At 49.0% G+C, this 18,410-nt stretch overlaps 1 protein-coding gene across 2 annotated transcripts in view; it reads right to left on the reverse strand.

Moving 5' to 3' along the window:
• Positions 1-18,410, reverse strand: part of RAB36 (RAB36, member RAS oncogene family) — a 96,918-nt gene that overhangs the window by 34,706 nt on the left and 43,802 nt on the right. For both annotated transcript variants that reach the window (XM_063913052.1, XM_063913051.1), the window contains 2 exons: positions 2,554-2,644; positions 2,347-2,466 (listed from right to left, as the gene is read on the reverse strand). In XM_063913052.1, coding sequence (XP_063769122.1) covers positions 2,347-2,466; positions 2,554-2,644 — 211 coding nt within the window. The remainder of the gene's footprint in view (positions 1-2,346; positions 2,467-2,553; positions 2,645-18,410) is intronic.

Below are 18,410 nucleotides of genomic sequence, written 5' to 3' on the forward strand. Positions count from 1 at the left end.
CCCGGCATTCCTGACGTGATTAAGGGGACTACTGTGTTGTGTAATGTGAGTAAGGGGCACTTAAATGCTGTGTAATATGAATAGCAGGGACTACTGTGTGGAATAATGCAGAACAGCGGACATTACTTTGTGGTGTAATATGCATAAGGTTGCACTACTGTGTTGCGTAATTTGAATTGGTACTAATGTGTGGACACGCCCTATCCCCATGAGGCCACACTATTTTATTTTTGGCGCCGCACCATACTTATTTAGAATATAGGGGGGGGGGGAAGTCCCTTACTTTGCCAAGGGCGCTCAGACACTAGATACACCCCTGTCCCCAGCATCCTCTAGGACGTAAGAGAAATAAAGGGTGAGGCTTGCAAAGGACGGCATACCCTGTGAGGTCACATCCCTTGTACGGGTGCTCCTTTAACGGGTGCGAGCGCAAGCACGCACCCACCCACCCTGCCACCCCCATCTCACAAAACGCAGTCACGGATCAAGGGAGCTGCATGGGTGTACACACTGACTGCAAGCACGCCAGCAGGCAAAAGTAAGTTTTATAATAAAAGCTACTAGCATTACTAATGTGAGGCATACAGTATGTATCAGGTGCATTACTGTGTGGAATTATGTGTATTATGGGCATTACTAATGTGGGGCATATGTGTAAGGTGCATTACTGTGTGGCATTATGTGTATTACCGGCATTACTGTGTGCCATTATGCAGGGTTGAACTGGCCCACAGGGTAACCCCCCTGCCTGAGTGTTGCTGGGTCAGATGCAAAATTAGCGGCGGTGCTAGGGGGCACCAGACAAAATTTTGCCTAGGGCATCAAATTGGCAAGGGCCGGCTCTGGCACTGCCTCCGCCTCCCCAGCCATTTACCTCACCGCACGTTCTGCCTTCTTCTATCTGTAGTTGGCCAAGTATTGCCAAAACAAACAAACAAACAAACAAACAAACAAGGGGGGTCATTCCGAGTTGATCGTAGCTGTGCTAAATTTAGCACAGCTACGATCGTTAACTCAGACATGCGGGGGGGGACGCCCAGCACAGGCTAGTCCGCCCCGCATGTCAGTGCCGGCCCCCCCGCACAAATACAAAAGAATCGCACAGAGGCGATGCCTTTGTATTTGAGGAGTAACTCCCGGCCAGCGCAGCTCCTGCGGCTGGCCGGGAGTTACTCGTCTCTCCCGCTGGCCGCAGCAGCTGCGTGAAACGTCATGCAGCCGCCGCGGCCCGCCCCCCGAACGGTCCGGCCACGCCTGCGTTGGCCGGACCGCTCCCCCTAAACGGCGGCTTAACGCCGCCGTTCAGCCCCCTCCCGCCTAGCGACCGCCTCTGTCTTAGAGGCGATCGCTAGGTAACGACGGCTGCGACAAACTGCAGCGAGCGATCGGGTCGGAATGACCCCCAATATTTGATACTAGCTGCAATGCCAGGTGTTGTCTGACTTTTATTTATTTCTCTCTGTCTCTGAAACCCTCTCTTTCTGTCCATCTCTCTTCTCTCTCTCGTCCCCCACCCATCATTCCCCCTTCTCTCACCCCTCCTTTCTCTCTTCCTCACTCTAACAATTTGTCCCAAATGCTTCTATCACCACTTTCTTACTTTGTTCTGTGCATCTCTGACAATGGCGGCAGGGTCAGAGGTCAGTCCAACGCTCATTAAATTCTTTTAAGTTTTATAAGCAATTGATTCTAGTATATAGATTATAAAAGGGTAATATTTGGGCTTTTGTCCAATATCATCACTAGCTTATGTGACTAAACTGGATAGGAAGCCTGCCACTTGGTACTGTGTAGAGCGACAGGATTGGCCCATGAGTGAGCAGTTTAACTCAATCACCTCGGTGGACTGTTCCCTGCCTTCCACAAGATACCCACAATTCTCTTGAATCAGTCTGCGCTGGCAAACTGGGTAACTGGGTACAGGCTAGATGGGTGTAGTATGTGATGCCGGCAATCGGGCTCCCGGCGGCAAGCATACCGGCGCCGGAATCCCGACCGCCGGCATACCGACAGCTGGGCGAGCGCAAATGAGCCCCATGTGGGCACGTAGCGTGCCACGCTATCTATTCTCCCTCAAGGGGGGTCGTGGACCCCCAAGAGGGAGAAAAGCTGTCGATATGCCGGCGGCCGGGATTCTGGCGCCGGTATGGTGGTCGTCGGGAGCCCGGCCGCCGACAACCTGAAGACCACCCGGCTAGATAACACAGACATACATATTTAAATTCTTAAGGGGATTGCAAATAAAAGCATTCATTTTATACCTGGCTTAGGCTACGTTTTACCTGCAAATTAGACAGACCCCTTGTCCCTCCCCTGTAAGAGCATGGTCAAAAATACAGTACGTACGTATAAGACTGCTAGTTCCAATCTGAGTTATACTATGCTTGTTTTTCTCCAGCTCCCTTTTCATGCACTGTTCGAAAGTCACAGCTGCCACCCGGAAGAAGAAATCCTTTACATTTTCACCTGGGGTAAAGAAACAACATTATGCTCAGAGACACTCAGTAAATGAATACTAATATCAATAGTGGTCCATAAATAGTTTATCTTTACCTGTTTTTGCTGACACAGACCAGTATTCTGCCTGCATTTCTACAGCAAATTTTAAGGCATCTTGCTCTGTCCGTTCACACTCTGCATCTGACTACAAAAAATAAACAATAGGATTAAGGAACCAAGGACAGCACTAAGAACAAAACTCACAAGAGAACAGACAGGATGTATCATTCATCAATATTACTGTTATTTTGCAATCAACCTTAAAATAAGAATTTACTCACCGGTAATTCTATTTCTCGTAGTCCGTAGTGGATGCTGGGACTCCGTAAGGACCATGTGGAATAGCGGCTCCGCAGGAGACTGGGCACAACTAAAAGAAAGCTTTAGACTACTGGTGTGCACTGGCTCCTCCCACTATGACCCTCCTCCAGACTTCAGTTAGGATACTGTGCCCGGAAGAGCTGACACAATAAGGAAGGATTTTGAATCCCGGGTAAGACTCATACCAGCCACACCAATCACACCGTATAACTCGTGATACAATACCCAGTTAACAGTATGATAACAACTGAGCCTCTCAACAGATGGCTCAACAATAACCCTTTAGTTAAACAATAACTATATACAAATATTGCAGACAATCCGCACTTGGGATGGGCGCCCAGCATCCACTACGGACTACGAGAAATAGAATTACCGGTGAGTAAATTCTTATTTTCTCTAACGTCCTAAGTGGATGCTGGGAACTCCGTAAGGACCATGGGGATTATACCAAAGCTCCCAAACGGGCGGGATGCAGGGACTCCGTAAGGACCATGGGGATTATACCAAAGCTCCCAAACAGGCGGGAGAGTGCGGATGACTCTGCAGCACCGAATGGGCAAACTCTAGGTCCTCCTCAGCCAGGGTGTCAAACTTGTAGAATTTAGCAAATGTGTTTGACCCCGACCAAGTAGCTGCTCGGCAAAGTTGTAGAGCCGAGACCCCACGGGCAGCCGCCCAAGAAGAGCCCACCTTCCTCGTGGAATGGGCTTTCACTGATTTAGGATGCGGCAGTCCAGCAGCAGAGTGTGCAAGCTGAATCGTACTACAGATCCAGCGAGCAATAGTCTGCTTTGAAGCAGGTGCACCCAACTTGTTGGGCGCATACAGGATAAATAGCGAGTCAGTCTTTCTGACTCCAGCTGTCCTGGAAACATAAATTTTCAGGGCCCTGACTACGTCCAACAACTTGGAAGCCTCCAAGTCTTTAGTAGCCGCAGGCACCACGATAGGTTGGTTCAGATGAAAGGCTGATACCACCTTAGGGAGAAATTGGGGACGAGTCCTCAATTCTGCCCTATCCATATGGAAAATCAGATAAGGGCTTTTACATGACAAAGCCGCCAATTCTGATACACGCCTGGCCGAAGCCAAGGCCAACAACATGACCACTTTCCACGTGAGATACTTCAATTCCACGGTTTTAAGTAGCTCAAACCAATGTGACTTTAGGAAATCCAACACCACGTTGAGATCCCAAGGTGCCACTGGAGGCACAAAAGGGGGCTGAATATGCAGCACTCCCTTAACAAAAGTTTGAACTTCAGGTAGTGAAGCCAGTTCTCTCTGGAAGAAAATCGATAGAGCCGAAATCTGGACCTTAATGGAACCCAATTTTAGGCCCATAGTCACCCCTGACTGTAGGAAGTGCAGGAAACGGCCCAGCTGAAATTCCTCCGTTGGGGCCTTCCTGGCCTCACACCACGCAACATATTTTCGCCATATGCGGTGATAATGGTTTGCGGTAACTTCTTTCCTAGCTTTAATCAGCGTAGGAATGACTTCCTCCGGAATGCCCTTTTCCTTCAGGATCCGGTGTTCAAACGCCATGACGTCAAACGCAGCCGCGGTAAGTCTTGGAACAGACAGGGCCCCTGCTGCAGCAGGTCCTGTCTGAGCGGCAGAGGCCATGGGTCCTCTGAGATCATTTCTTGAAGTTCCGGGTACCAAGCTCTTCTTGGCCAATCCGGAACAATGAGTATAGTTCTTACTCCTCTTCTCCTTATTATCCTCAGTACCTTTGGTATGAGAGAAAGAGGAGGGAACACATAAACCGACTGGTACACCCACGGTGTCACTAGAGCGTCCACAGCTATCGCCTGCGGGTCCCTTGACCTGGCGCAATATCTTTCTAGCTTTTTGTTTAGGCGGGACGCCATCATGTCCACCTGTGGCCTTTCCCAACGGTTTACAATCAGTTGGAAGACTTCTGGATGAAGTCCCTACTCTCCCGGGTGGAGGTCGTGCCTGCTGAGGAAGTCTGCTTCCCAGTTGTCCACTCCCGGAATGAACACTGCTGACAGTGCTAACACGTGATTTTCCGCCCATCGGAGAATCCTTGTGGCTTCTGCCATCGCCGTCCTGCTTCTCGTGCCGCCCTGTCGGTTTACATGGGCGACCGCCGTGATGTTGTCTGACTGGATCAGTACCGGCTGGTTTTGAAGCAGGGGTTTTGCCTGACTTAGGGCATTGCAAATGGCCCTCAGTTCCAGAATATTTATGTGTAGGGAAGTCTCTTGACTTGACCATAGTCCTTAGAAGTTTCTTCCCTGTGTGACTGCCCCCCAGCCTCGAAGGCTGGCATCCGTGGTCACCAGGACCCAGTCCTGTATGCCGAACCTGCGGCCCTCTTGAAGATAAGCACTCTGCAGCCACCACAGCAGAGACACCCTGGTCCTTGGAGACAGGGTTATCCGCCGATGCATCTGAAGATGCGATCCGGACCACTTGTCCAACAGGTCCCACTGAAAGGTTCTTGCATGGAACCTGCCGAATGGAATTGCTTCGTAGGAAGCTACCATCTTTCCCAGGATCCGCGTGCAGTGATGCACCGACACCTGTTTTGGTTTTAGGAGGCCTCTGACTAGAGATGACAGCTCCTTGGCCTTCTCCTCCGGGAGAAACACTTTTTTCTGTTCTGTGTCCAGAACCATCCCCAGGAACAGTAGACGTGTCGTAGGGACCAGCTGTGACTTTGGAATATTTAGAATCCAGCCGTGCTGTTGTAGCACCTCCCGAGATAGTGCTACCCCGACCAACAACTGCTCCCTGGACCTCGCCTTTATCAGGAGATCGTCCAAGTACGGGATAATTAAAACTCCCCTCTTTCGAAGGAGTATCATCATTTCGGCCATTACCTTGGTAAAGACCCTCGGAGCCGTGGATAGACCGAACGGCAACGTCTGGAATTGGTAATGACAATCCTGTACCACAAATCTGAGGTACTCCTGGTGAGGATGGTAAATGGGGACATGCAGGTAAGCATCCTTGATGTCCAGTGATACCATGTAATCCCCCTCGTCCAGGCTTGCAATAACCGCCCTGAGCGATTCCATCTTGAACTTGAATTTTTTTATATATGTGTTCAAGGATTTCAAATTTAAAATGGATCTCACCGAACCGTCCGGTTTCGGTACCACAAACATTGTGGAATAGTAACCCCGTCCTTGTTGAAGTAGGGGCACCTTTACTATCACCTGCTGGGAATACAGCTTGTGAATTGCCTCTATCACTGCCTCCCTGACTGAGGGAGTTGTTGGCAAGGCAGATTTGAGGAAACGGCGGGGGGGAGACGTCTCGAATTCCAGCTTGTACCCCTGAGATACTACTTGAAAGATCCAGGGATCCACCCGTGAGCGAGCCCACTGATCGCTGAAATTTTTGAGACGGGCCCCCACCGTACCTGGCTCATGCGGTGGACTTAGAGGAAGCGGGGGAGGACTTTTGCTCCTGGGAACTGGCTGTATGCTGCAGCTTTTTCCCTCTACCTCTGCCTCTGGGCAGAAAGGACGCGCCTTTAACCCGCTTGCCCTTATGGGGCCGAAAGGACTGTACCTGATAATACGGTGCTTTCTTTGGCTGTGAGGGAACATGGGGTAAAAATGCAGACTTCCCAGCAGTTGCTGTGGAAACGAGGTCCGAGAGACCATCCCCGAACAACTCCTCACCTTTATAAGGCAAAACTTCCATGTGCCTTTTTGAGTCTGCATCACCTGTCCATTGCCGAGTCCATAACCCTCTCCTGGCAGAAATGGACATTGCACTTATTTTAGATGCCAGCCGGCAAATATCCCTCTGCGCATCTCTCATGTATAAGACTGCGTCTTTAATATGCTCTACGGTTAGCAATATAGTGTCCCTGTCTAGGGTATCAATATTTTCCGACAGGGAATCTGACCACGCAGCTGCAGCACTGCACATCCATGCTGAAGCAATAGCTGGTCTCAGTATAATACCTGTGTGTGTATATACAGACTTCAGGATAGCCTCCTGCTTTCTATCAGCAGGTTCCTTTAGGGCGGCCGTATCCGGAGACGGTAGTGCCACCTTCTTTGACAAGCGTGTGAGCGCTTTATCCACCCTAGGGGATGTTTCCCAACGTGACCTATCCTCTGGCGGGAAAGGGTACGTCATTAGAAACCTTTTAGAAATTACCAGTTTCTTATCGGGGGAAGCCCACGCTTCTTCACACACTTCATTTAATTCCTCAGATGGAGGAAAAACTACTGGTAGTTTTTTCTCTCCAAACATAATACCCTTTTTTGTGGTTGCCTCAATCATGTAACGTGTGGCCCTATTGGAAGTTACATTAGTCTCATCGTCGTCGACACTGGAGTCAGTATCCGTGTCGACATCTGTGTCTGCCATCTGAGGTAGCAGGCGTTTTAGAGCCCCTGATGGCTTTTGAGACGCCTGGGCAGGCACAGGCTGAGAAGCCGGCTGTCCCATATTTGGTATGTCGTCAAACCTTTTATGTAAGGAGTCGACACTGTCACGTAGTTCCTTCCACATAACCATCCACTCAGGTGTCGGCCCCGCAGGGGGTGACATCACATTTATAGGCATCTGCTCCGCCTCCACATAAGCCTCCTCATCAAACATGTCGACACAGCCGTACCGACACACCGCATACACACAGGGAATGCTCTGACAGAGGACAGGACCCCACAAAGCCCTTTGGGGAGACAGAGAGAGAGTATGCCAGCACACACCAGAGCGCTATATAACACAGGGATCCCACTATAAATGAGTGTTTTTTCCCTTATAGCTGCTTATATTATATATACTGAGCCTAAATTTAGTGCCCCCCCTCTCTTTTTTACCCTTATGTAGCTTGACACTGCAGGGGAGAGCCAGGGAGCGTCCTTCCAGCGGAGCTGTGAGGGAAAAATGGCGCCAGTGTGCTGAGAGAGATAGCCCCGCCCCTTTTCCGGCAGACTTCTCCCGCTTTTTCTGGAATTCTGGCAGGGGTATTTTTACACCTATATAGCCTTCCTGACTATATATGGTGTAGATTTGCCAGCCAAGGTGTATTATATTGCCCTCAGGGCGCCCCCCCCCCAGCGCCCTGCACCCATCAGTGACCGGAGTGTGAGGTGTGCATGAGGAGCAATGGCGCACAGCTGCAGTGCTGTGCGCTACCTTGTTGAAGACAGAAGTCTTCTGCCGCCGATTTTCCGGAACACTTCTTGCTTCTGGCTCTGTAAGGGGGCCGGCGGCGCGGCTCCGGGACCGAACGATCGAGGTCGGGTCCTGTGTTCGATCCCTCTAGAGCTAATGGTGTCCAGTAGCCTAAGAAGCCCAAGCTACCTCCAGTCAGGTAGGTTCGCTTCTTCTCCCCTTAGTCCCTCGCTGCAGTGAGTCTGTTGCCAGCAGATCTCACTGTAAAATAAAAAACCTAAAATATACTTTCTTTCTAGGAGCTCAGGAGAGCCCCTAGTGTGCATCCAGCTCAGCCGGGCACAAGATTCTAACTGAAGTCTGGAGGAGGGTCATAGTGGGAGGAGCCAGTGCACACCAGTAGTCTAAAGCTTTCTTTTAGTTGTACCCAGTCTCCTGCGGAGCCGCTATTCCCCATGGTCCTTACGGAGTCCCAGTATCCACTTAGGACGTCAGAGAAATTAGGCCATGCCGCCATTTCACTGGCTGTCGGGATTGCGGCGTTGGTAACCTGAATGCCAGGATACCAACAGCCGGTAGGTATATTAACTGCATCCCACACAGAGGTGTAGCTAGGTGCCATGGTGCCCCGGAGCAAGGGTATGTTTCGGCGCCCCCTCCCCTGTACTGAATTGGGGGCATGTTACATTTGAAAAGAAAAAATATTGAAAAATCCTAGACTGGTGACGGGGCCGGTTCTAAACCTTGTGCAGCTCAGTGCAAAAGTTTCCTTTGAGCACCCCACATGTTTAAAACAGGGACAGTGCGCTCCGAGTGTGTACCCCCTCTGCTTCTCCTCCTGCTCTGCAGGTGCCTGTACAGCTGCTCGCGGTATAGCGGACAGAAGGAGGGGGTGGCCAGGCGGCAACGCGCCCTCTAACTTTTCCAGCGCCCGGAGCTCGCGCTCCACTGGAGCCACCCTCGCTACATCTCTGATCCCACAAGCGCACTAGCTTTGCAAGCATGTGCTAAAGGAAGAAGAGTTAGACTGTAACAAAGTAAAAAAGTCACATCAATGTCTGATTTCCTTTCACTTTGGAACCAGTGTTGGTGCACAATGTACAGTAACTGTTTTGCAGAGTAAAAACTGCACCCTCCTATAACCTCTAATTCATTTTAATAATTTGGTTTCACAAACATAAATTTCTATTTTGCAGTTCTCAACTGTGCACTAATTCTGCACTGAGGGCCTGATTCATGTGGCTAAGTAAAGAAAAAAAGCAAGTAACTTTGGCCCTCATTCCGAGTTGATCGGTCGCAAGGCGAATTTAGCAGAGTTACACACGCTAAGCCGCCGCCTACTGGGAGTGAATCTTAGCTTCTTAAAATTGCGACCGATGTATTCGCAATATTGCGATTACTAACTACTTAGCAGTTTCAGAGTAGCTCCAGACTTACTCTGCCTGTGCGATCATTTCAGTGCTTGTCGTTCCTGGTTGACGTCACAAACACACCCAGCGTTCGCCCAGGCACTCCCACCGTTTCCCCGGCCACTCCTGCGTTTTTTCCGGAAACGGTAGCGTTTTCAGCCACACGCCCCTGAAACGCCGTGTTTCCGCCCAGTAACACCCATTTCCTGTCAATCACATTACGATCGCCGGAGCGAAGAAAAAGCCGTGAGTAAAAATACTTTCATCATAGTAAAGTTACTTGGCGCAGTCGCAGTGCGAACATTGCGCATGCGTACTAAGCGGATTTTCACTGCGATGCGATGAAAAATTCCGAGCGAACAACTCGGAATGAGGGCCCTTGTGTCTGGAACAAATCATGGGGGTCACTCCGAGTTGATCGCAGCTAGCAACTTTTTGCTGCTGGTGCGATCAACTAATCCCCGCCTTGACGTCACAGCTCCGCCCTCCGTTCGCCTGGACATGCCTGCGTTTTACTTACCACTCCCCGAAAACGGCAGGAAACGGTAATGTGACGCCCAGGAACGCCCTCTTGCTGTCCATCTTCATGCGGTCGCCGCTGTGACTGTTTTCTTCGTTGTAAGCGTCGTTGCCCAGCGACCTCTGTCGCTGGGCAACGATGCGCGTGCACAATGCGCACGCCGCGCATGCATATTCCGAAGAACCGCTGCGAGCGAACGGGTCGGAATGACTCCCTATGTGCCATGCAAGGGGAGCAAATATATTTAGATTTTTCTGTGCAGGGTTAATATTGGCTGCTTTTGCATGTAGCCCACAAACGTTAGCCTTATTTTTACACTGCTATTTAGATTTCAGTTTGAACACAACACCCCCCCCCCCCCCACAAGTCTAAATCTCTCTGCATGTTACATCTGCCCCACCTGCAGTGCAGCATGGTTTGCGCAGTTGTATGCTTTATTTGCTTTACTTACAAACATGAACCAGGCCCGTAGTAAGGAACTTCATTAACTCTTTCTATTGGCTGTTCCCATACCATTCCTTCATAATCTCTGGGAGATTTGTCACATCCCTGCCCACTTTACAGCAGGTGGGAGCTCTCTGGGAGATTTGTCTGCTTTATCTGGAGGTGTGCGTGTGTGTGTGTGTGTGTGTGTGTGTGTGTGTGTGTGTGTGTACTGTATCTCTCTCTCTCTCTATATATATATATATATATATATACACGCACACACACGACTTACTGAATTATATATAAAGCACTTTCAGCTGGTCTACATGGACTAGAGCCCACAGTGTATTGGCAGGGCTGGGTGACAACGGCCGGTGGGTCACGGTCAGACTCATGAGATTCAGCCGTCTGCAGCATTCAGAATCAGCTATCATCGTTGGGTCTCATCTCACTGTCCAGCAGCAGCGGCAGAACGGTCACTTGCTGCAGCACAGGCTGAGCAGTACCAGGCGGGAGCCATCCTGTCCGCTATTGCAGGTGTTAGCAGGGCTCCTGGGATAGAGACAATTAACTATGCAGCATCAGTAGTGAACCACACAGGTGCTGCTGCACAGGCAGGTGCCCCTTCAGGGCTTGAAGCCCGGAGACAGGCGTCTTCACTGCTTCTGGGAGTTATGTCCTTGCCACAAATATATCCAACTTGCTTAGCAAAACCATTCCATTAGGCAGAAATCAAGACTCAACAACAACAAAACATAAGGATGGGATAACCAAGGAGAATTTTATGCTGTGCCTCCTTTCAATGATGTTGGGAAGACATGGCACCTTGTGTAGCATAAGAATCATCCTTTCTGATCAAAATCTGATCATGTTAGTTGACAACCTCCAGCAGAGCATGTTTGCAGTCCAATTACACTGAAGTGTTGCATGTCCCCTTTATTGAAACATGGGGGGTAATTCCAAGTTGATCGCAGCAGGAATTTAGTTAGCAATTGGGCAAAACCATGTGCACTGCAGGGGAGGCAGATATAACATGTGCAGAGAGAGTTAGATTTGGGTGGGGTGTGTTCAATCTGCAATCTAATTTGCAGTATAAAAATAAAGCAGCCAGTATTTAACCTGCACAGAAATAAAATAACCCACCCAAATCTAACTCTCTCTGCACATGTTAAATCTGCCTCCCCTGCAGTGCACATGGTTTTGCCCAATTGCTAACTAAATTCCTGCTGCGATCAACTTGGAATTACCCCCCTGGTCGTTACTTGATCCAATGCATGAACAACCTAGCAATTAAGCCCTGCATGTCAGTGGTCAACTTGCTCACTTGGATATTTGCCATTTTAAGAACACAGAGACAAAAAAACGAACTCCCTTGTAGCATTACAGATCTTTTGCCACATCTAAGATAATTTGCACTGCCAATTCTATGAATGAAATCATTTGCCGTTTTATACATCTGTCCCATTATATACAGAACAGTGACACACTGAGATAGAAGCATGTAACTGTTATGTTCCTATGTTATGTTTGCTTACGTTAGATCTTAAATAACAGCAATAGCGCCATCTGCATGATGAAGAAATGTTATGTACAGAAATATAGTTATGTTACATGGACATACTGTGAATTTCATACACTTTATAAAAGTGGTCTTTCATTTTGAAGTATCTTTCTTTATCTTCAGTAGGGCCATCCATTTTCGCACAGCAGCCGATCAGGTCTGAACTGCGTATGTGTCGACGCCGCAGTGCACCGGTGCATGCCAGACAGCCGATGGCCATCTTAGCCCTGCAATAGCATCTGCCTGATTGACAGGTAGAGGCGGTCGCTGGGCAGGCCGGCGGCGTTTGGCTGCCGTTTTAGGGGCGCAGTCCGGGCAATGCAGGCGTGCCCGGACCATGCGAGGGGCGGGCCGCTGGTAGGGAGCCACTCGTTAAGTACAAAAGCATTGCTGCTGTGCGATGCTTTTGTACTTGTGCGGGCTGGGAAGTGCCTAACATGCGGGGCGGACTAGCCCTGTGCTGGGCGTACTCCCGCATGTCTGTGTAACTGATCGTAGATGTACTAAATTATTTAGCACGTCTACGATCAGGTCTGAATTAGGCCCTATATTCCTACACAAACAGGTGGCTTCTCCTACATCAGTGGTTCTCAAACTCGGTCCTCAGGACTCCACACGGTTCACGTTTTCCATGTCACCCAGCAGGTGCGCTGTGTATAACCAACTGTCACATTTTAAAAATCTACAGGTGACCTGCAAAACATGAACCGTGTGGGGTCCTGAGGACCGAGTTTGAGACCCTGTGTCCTACATGAATAATGAATACTGATTCAAGACACTGGGGCTAATTCAACAAGGAATGCAAAACTGCAAAAATCACAAAAATACATAAAATCTGAGAGAAAAAATAAAATTTCTGAGACAAAAAATACAACTTCTGAGACATAGCAAAAACTGCGTATGCACTATGAAAACTAGGCGTGTAGGGGGCGTACTAGAGGGCTGGACTCGCAAAAACTACGAGCAGGGGCGTGTTGTGGGCGTATGCAGATTTTAGATAGGCGGGGTATACGCATTTTTTGCAACTGAACGCACATTTATAGTGTGCAGTTTCTGAGTGACTACAGGTCTACCTTATAATCTGCACAAGCTGACCTCAGTTGTAGAATGTACGATGTATACTGCAATCATTGCTTCATTACACCCAGCTGAAGCAGCTCACGCTGCTGACCTCCAGGGCCGCCATCAAGGGGGTGCCCTGTGTACAGTTGTCCCGGGCCCGGCCACTCTGACAGAGTGGAGGGCCCGGGCTGAAAACACAGCCAGCCGTGGCTATTCCCGGTGGTGGCCGCTGCCGGTGACACTGACCGCTGCTGGCCAGCTGCCCCTTCATATCCCACCGGCCCGCTGCCCGCCGCCGATCACAGCAAGCTGCTACTTGCTGTTCTTTTTAATAAAGTTTATTTTATTCGGATGCGACGCAGCGTGACGTCATGACGTCATGCCGCGTCGGTTGAAGAGGAGCCGCGGAGCTAGGGACAGGAGGAGGCCGGCAGCAGCAGACAGCGTGAGAGAGAGAGCAGAGAGGACGGATTTGTAAAGGTAAGTATGTTGTATGTCTCTGTCTATGACTGTGTGTTTTGTGAGAAGGGGGCCCGGGGCTGTGAGGACATGTGTACCTGGCACTGGGGGCATATCTGGCAGGCACTGTGGGGGCATTTCTGTATCTGGCAATGGGGGCATATCCGGCAGGCACTGTGGGGGCATATCTGGCACTGGGGGCATATATGTATCTGGCACTGGGGGCATATCTGGCAGGCACTGTGGGGGCATTTCTGTATGTGGCACTGGGGGCATATCTGGCAGGCACTGTGGGGGCATGTCTGGCACTGGGGGCATGTCTGGCAATGGGGGCATGTCTGGCAATGGGGGCATATATGTATCTGGCACTATGGGCATATATGGCACTGGGAGCATATCTGGCAGGCACTGTGGGGGCATTTCTGTATGTGGCACTGGGGGCAAATCTGGCACAGGAGGCATATCTGGCACTAGGGGCATATATTGCACTAGGGTTTTATTTAATGAGGGTGGTTAGGTACCTGCCTTAAGAGTCTACCTTGATGTGGTGGCAGGCTTGTTAATTTTTGGCCAAAATATCTGCCTAAAATTTTTTTTGGTAAAAGGGGGGGGCTGCCTATTTTGTCAGTCCCGGGCCCCACAATTTCTGGTGGCAGCCCTGCTGACCACAATTCAGTTTATTCAGCTGCATTGAACCTTAACAACATGTAAGGGAGCTTTAAGGGGTATATTCAATTAAAGTCGGATCCATTCCGACATGTATTTGTCGGAATGGATCCGACAACCCCTATTCAATCCCATCTAAAATTCGACTTTTTCAAGTCGAATTTAGATGGGACCCAGAGGAGGAGAAGGGGGGCGAGCCGCGGGGGGACAGCCAGCAGGCATACAAGGAGATCAGCGCTACGGAGTAGCGCTGCAGCTGGATGTCACTCACCCGCTCGACCTCACGGCAGCTTCCACCCGGCTCCAGCAGCGTGCTGGAGCCGGGTGGAAGCTGCCGTGAGGCCGGGCGGTTGAGTGACATCCAGCTGCAGCACTACTGTAGCGCTGATCTCCCATTATTCCCGCCGGCTGTCCCCCCGTCTCCCTGCGGCTCCCCCCCCCCTCCCCCTCGCCTTCTCTGGGTCCGCATCTCATTCCGACATCATTTTGATGTCGGATTGAGATGGTCGAAAAGGGTACCTAAACCCGGTTTTGGCCCCGTTTTCGACATCAACTCGTGGATCGGCAGCTATTCCGCCGATCCACGTGCTTTTCGACAAGTCGAATTTATCGACTTGTCGAAATATTTAGCAAAATATTGAATAGGTCGAATCTGGATTCGAGCTTAAAAAGTCGAAAAACTGCCATCTTTTCGACAGACGCCAGTTTTCGACTTCAATTGAATATACCCCTTAAACTATTTAACACATGTATTACTCTAAAATATATGTTAGTAGTAACCTAATAATTCTTTAAGTTAATAACAATGCAGGTTTGCCAAGAACACACTTGTTTTCCTACAAACATGTACAATAACATTAACAAGCAAGTTTTCTTTTTACTTTTTTGTTTGGTTAATGGCTTTTTGTTTAAAAGCTGAGTTTTTTTTATAATTGAAAGCAGCAAACAATTATTATCTTCAAAAATCATACCCACATACATGCGTAAGGTTTTTATGTTTTTTTTCCCCTTGACAAAGAAACATATGTTCAATAACATCACCACAATAATTGTGATTTTGTGGACATTTTAATTATGGACCACTTTTTAAAAAAAAATATATTTTCACATTAAAGAATAACATAAGGAATGTTAATAATAACAAAGAAACATTAATATGTCATGTATGTAAACTTTCAACATAAAAAAACAACATTTTTTTTTCCTTTTTACGCCTGCGTTTGTGGATTTACCAGCGGAAGTAGCTCGTCTTGTTGTTCGACGCATCCTGTCAGTAGGCATGGTTGGCTCAATGTTAAGTGTGGCTGATGTTAAATTGTGACATCAGAAACCTTTACGCAAAAAATGCGACTAAGTACGTTTTTTTTTTTTTTTTAATGTGGATTTTTAAATCTAATCGCAAATTTTGCAAATTTGACAAGACCACCTTTTTTTGTAACATTAAATTAGTGTTGCAGATTTTCCGTTTGGACGTGCTTTCGCAATTTTGCGATTAGTCGCAGTTTTTGCTAATTTGTACTTTTTACGATACTGAATTAGCCCCACTGTCTGCCCAAAGAGGCTCAATTTTTTCAGAGGTTCCCCACTGCCCAGAAACCACCATATAGGCAAGGCATGGTACACATCAGAACGATGTGTTCGCGGCCGATGTGCCAGCCGACGGCCATCATATCATACCGTGCATACACACTTAATAATAGGAATTTAATACCTACCGGTATTTCCTTTTCTCCTCGTAGTGGATATTGGGGTCTTGTACTTAGTACCATGGGGTATAGATTGGGTCCACTGGAGCCTGGCACTTTAAAACTTTTAGTGTGTGTATGTGTGTGTGCTGGCTTCTCCCCTCTATGCCCCTCCTACCAGACTCAGTCTAGGAAAACTGTGACCAAGGAAACGGACATAATATAAGAGAAGTACAATATAACAGCGGTGAGGCAACAAGCCAAAGACGCAACCCTGAATGAAAGGGGGACGCTAACCCGAACAGAGGGTAGCAACACCAACCTAAACTGGATAGCACAGCTATCCCAACAATAAAATGGGACCGCAACGCCGGTCCAACCAAATACTTACACAGGTAAGCAGAAACGAAACACTGAGGCGGGCGCCCAGTATCCACTATGGACTAGGAGAAAAGGAATTACCGGTAGGTATTAAATTGCTTTTTTCACTTACGTCCTAGTGGATACTGGGATTTTGTACTTTAGTACCACGGGGAAGTTCCAAAGCTGCCAAATGGGTGGGAGAGTGCTGAGACCCCTGTAAAACCGCCTGACCAAACTGAAGGTCATACTTGGCCAAGGTATCGCACCTATAGAATTTGACAAACGTGTTCGAACCAGACCAAGTAGCAGCTCAGCACAATTGAAGGACCGATACACCCCGGGCAGCCACCCAGGAAGACCCCACCGACCTCGTCGAGTGGGCCTGAATAGACGTGGGCAAGGGCAGAGCCACCGAAGTATAGGCCTGTTGAATGGTCAACCTGAGCCAGCGAGCAATAGATTACTTAGAGGCTTGCCGACCAATCTTGGAGGCATCATAAAGGACAAACAGCGAGTCAGATTTCCGATGACGGGCCGTCCTTTTGACATAAATCTTCAGAGCCCTGACCACATCCAAGGACTCAGGACCAATGGAAGCGTCAGATCACACTGGAACCACAATAGGCTGATTCACATGAAAAGGTGACACCACTTTAGGCAAAAACTGAGGACGGGTCCTAAGTTCTGCCCTGTCCGCATGAAAAATCAAATAAGTGCTCTTACAGGATAAGGCCCCTAATTCAGAGACACGCCTGGCAGACACCAAAGCCAATAACATCACCATCTTCCAAGTGAGAAATTTCAACTCCACCTTATGTAAGGGTTCAAACCAATCCGATTGAAGAAAAGACAGAACCACATTTAGGTCCCGCGGAGCCGTGGGAGGTACAAAGGGCGGTTTCATATGAAGAACACCCTTCAGAAAAGTCTGTACTTCAGGCAACATGGCAAGCTGTTTCTGGAAGAAAATAGAGAGCGCCGAAATCTGGACTTTGATGGAGCCTAAGCGTAGGCCCATATCTACTCCCGCCTGCAGGAAAAGTAGAAAACGACCAATTCTAAATTCCACGGGAGAAACCTTTCTACTTTCACACCAGGAAACATACTTTTTCCAGATACGATGATAATGTTTTGACGTAAACATCTTCTTGGCCTGGACCATGGTGGAAATAACCAGAGAGGGAAGACCCTTTCTCGCTTGAATCTCCCTCTCAACTTCCAAGCCGTCAAACGTAGCTGCTGTAAGTCTGGATAGACGAACGGACCTTGCTGAAGATCATCTTGGAGTGGCAGAAGCCAGGGATCCTCCAGACTCATGGCCAGGAGGTCCGAGTACCACGCTCGTCGAAGCCAAACCGGGGCAATTAGAATTGTCAGAACGCTTTTCCTTCTTAGCCTTTTTAGCACCCTTGGGATCAACGGTAAAGGAGGGAACAGGTACACATACTGGTACGTCCACGGCGCCATCAGTGCATCCACTGCTACAGCTTGCAGATTCCTCGTTCTGGAATAGTAACAACATAACTTCTTGTTGAAATGAGAAGCCATCAGATCTATCTGCGGACAGCCCCACCGGTGAATTAGTTGTTGAAACACCTGGGGATGTAGCACCCATTCCCCTGGATGGAGGTCATGCCTGCTGAGGAAGTCTGCTTCACAGTTGTCCACTCCTGGAATTAATATGGCTGAGATGGCCCTTGCGTTGGCCTCCACCCAGAAGAGGATCTTTGACACTTCTCGCATCGCCGCTCTGCTTCTTGTTCCGCCTTGTCGGTTTACGTACGCCACCGCGGTGGCGTTGTCCGATTAAACCTGGATCGCCTGACCCTTTAGGAGATGGGAGGCTTGTAGAAGGGCATTGTAAACTGCCCTGAGTTCCAGGATGTTTATCGGTAAAGTTGATTCCTGAACTGACCATAACCCTTGGAACTGTGCCGCTTGGGTCACCGCTCCCCAACCCCGGAGGCTGGCATCCGTTGTCAGTAGAATCCACGAGTGGATATTGAAACATCTGCCCAATACCAGGTGAGGAATTTGAAACCAAGATAATAGAGAAATCCGGGCTTTCGGGGTCACATCCTGATGCATATGCAGGTGAGAACCCGACCACTTGTCCAGCAGATCCAGTTGAAATGGCCGAGCATGAAACCTGCCGTATTGGATTGCCTCGTAAGCCGGCATCATCTTGCCCAGTAATCTGATGCAAAGATGTATAGACACCCTGCGAGGACTGAGTACCGAGCGGACCATGGCCTGAAAAGCAGAGGCCTTGTCCATCGGGAGAAACAGCTTTTGAGATACCATGTCTAGTAACTGAA

The sequence above is a fragment of the Pseudophryne corroboree genome, chromosome 1 (genome assembly GCF_028390025.1).
Source record: "Pseudophryne corroboree isolate aPseCor3 chromosome 1, aPseCor3.hap2, whole genome shotgun sequence".
Lineage (NCBI taxonomy): Eukaryota > Metazoa > Chordata > Amphibia > Anura > Myobatrachidae > Pseudophryne > Pseudophryne corroboree.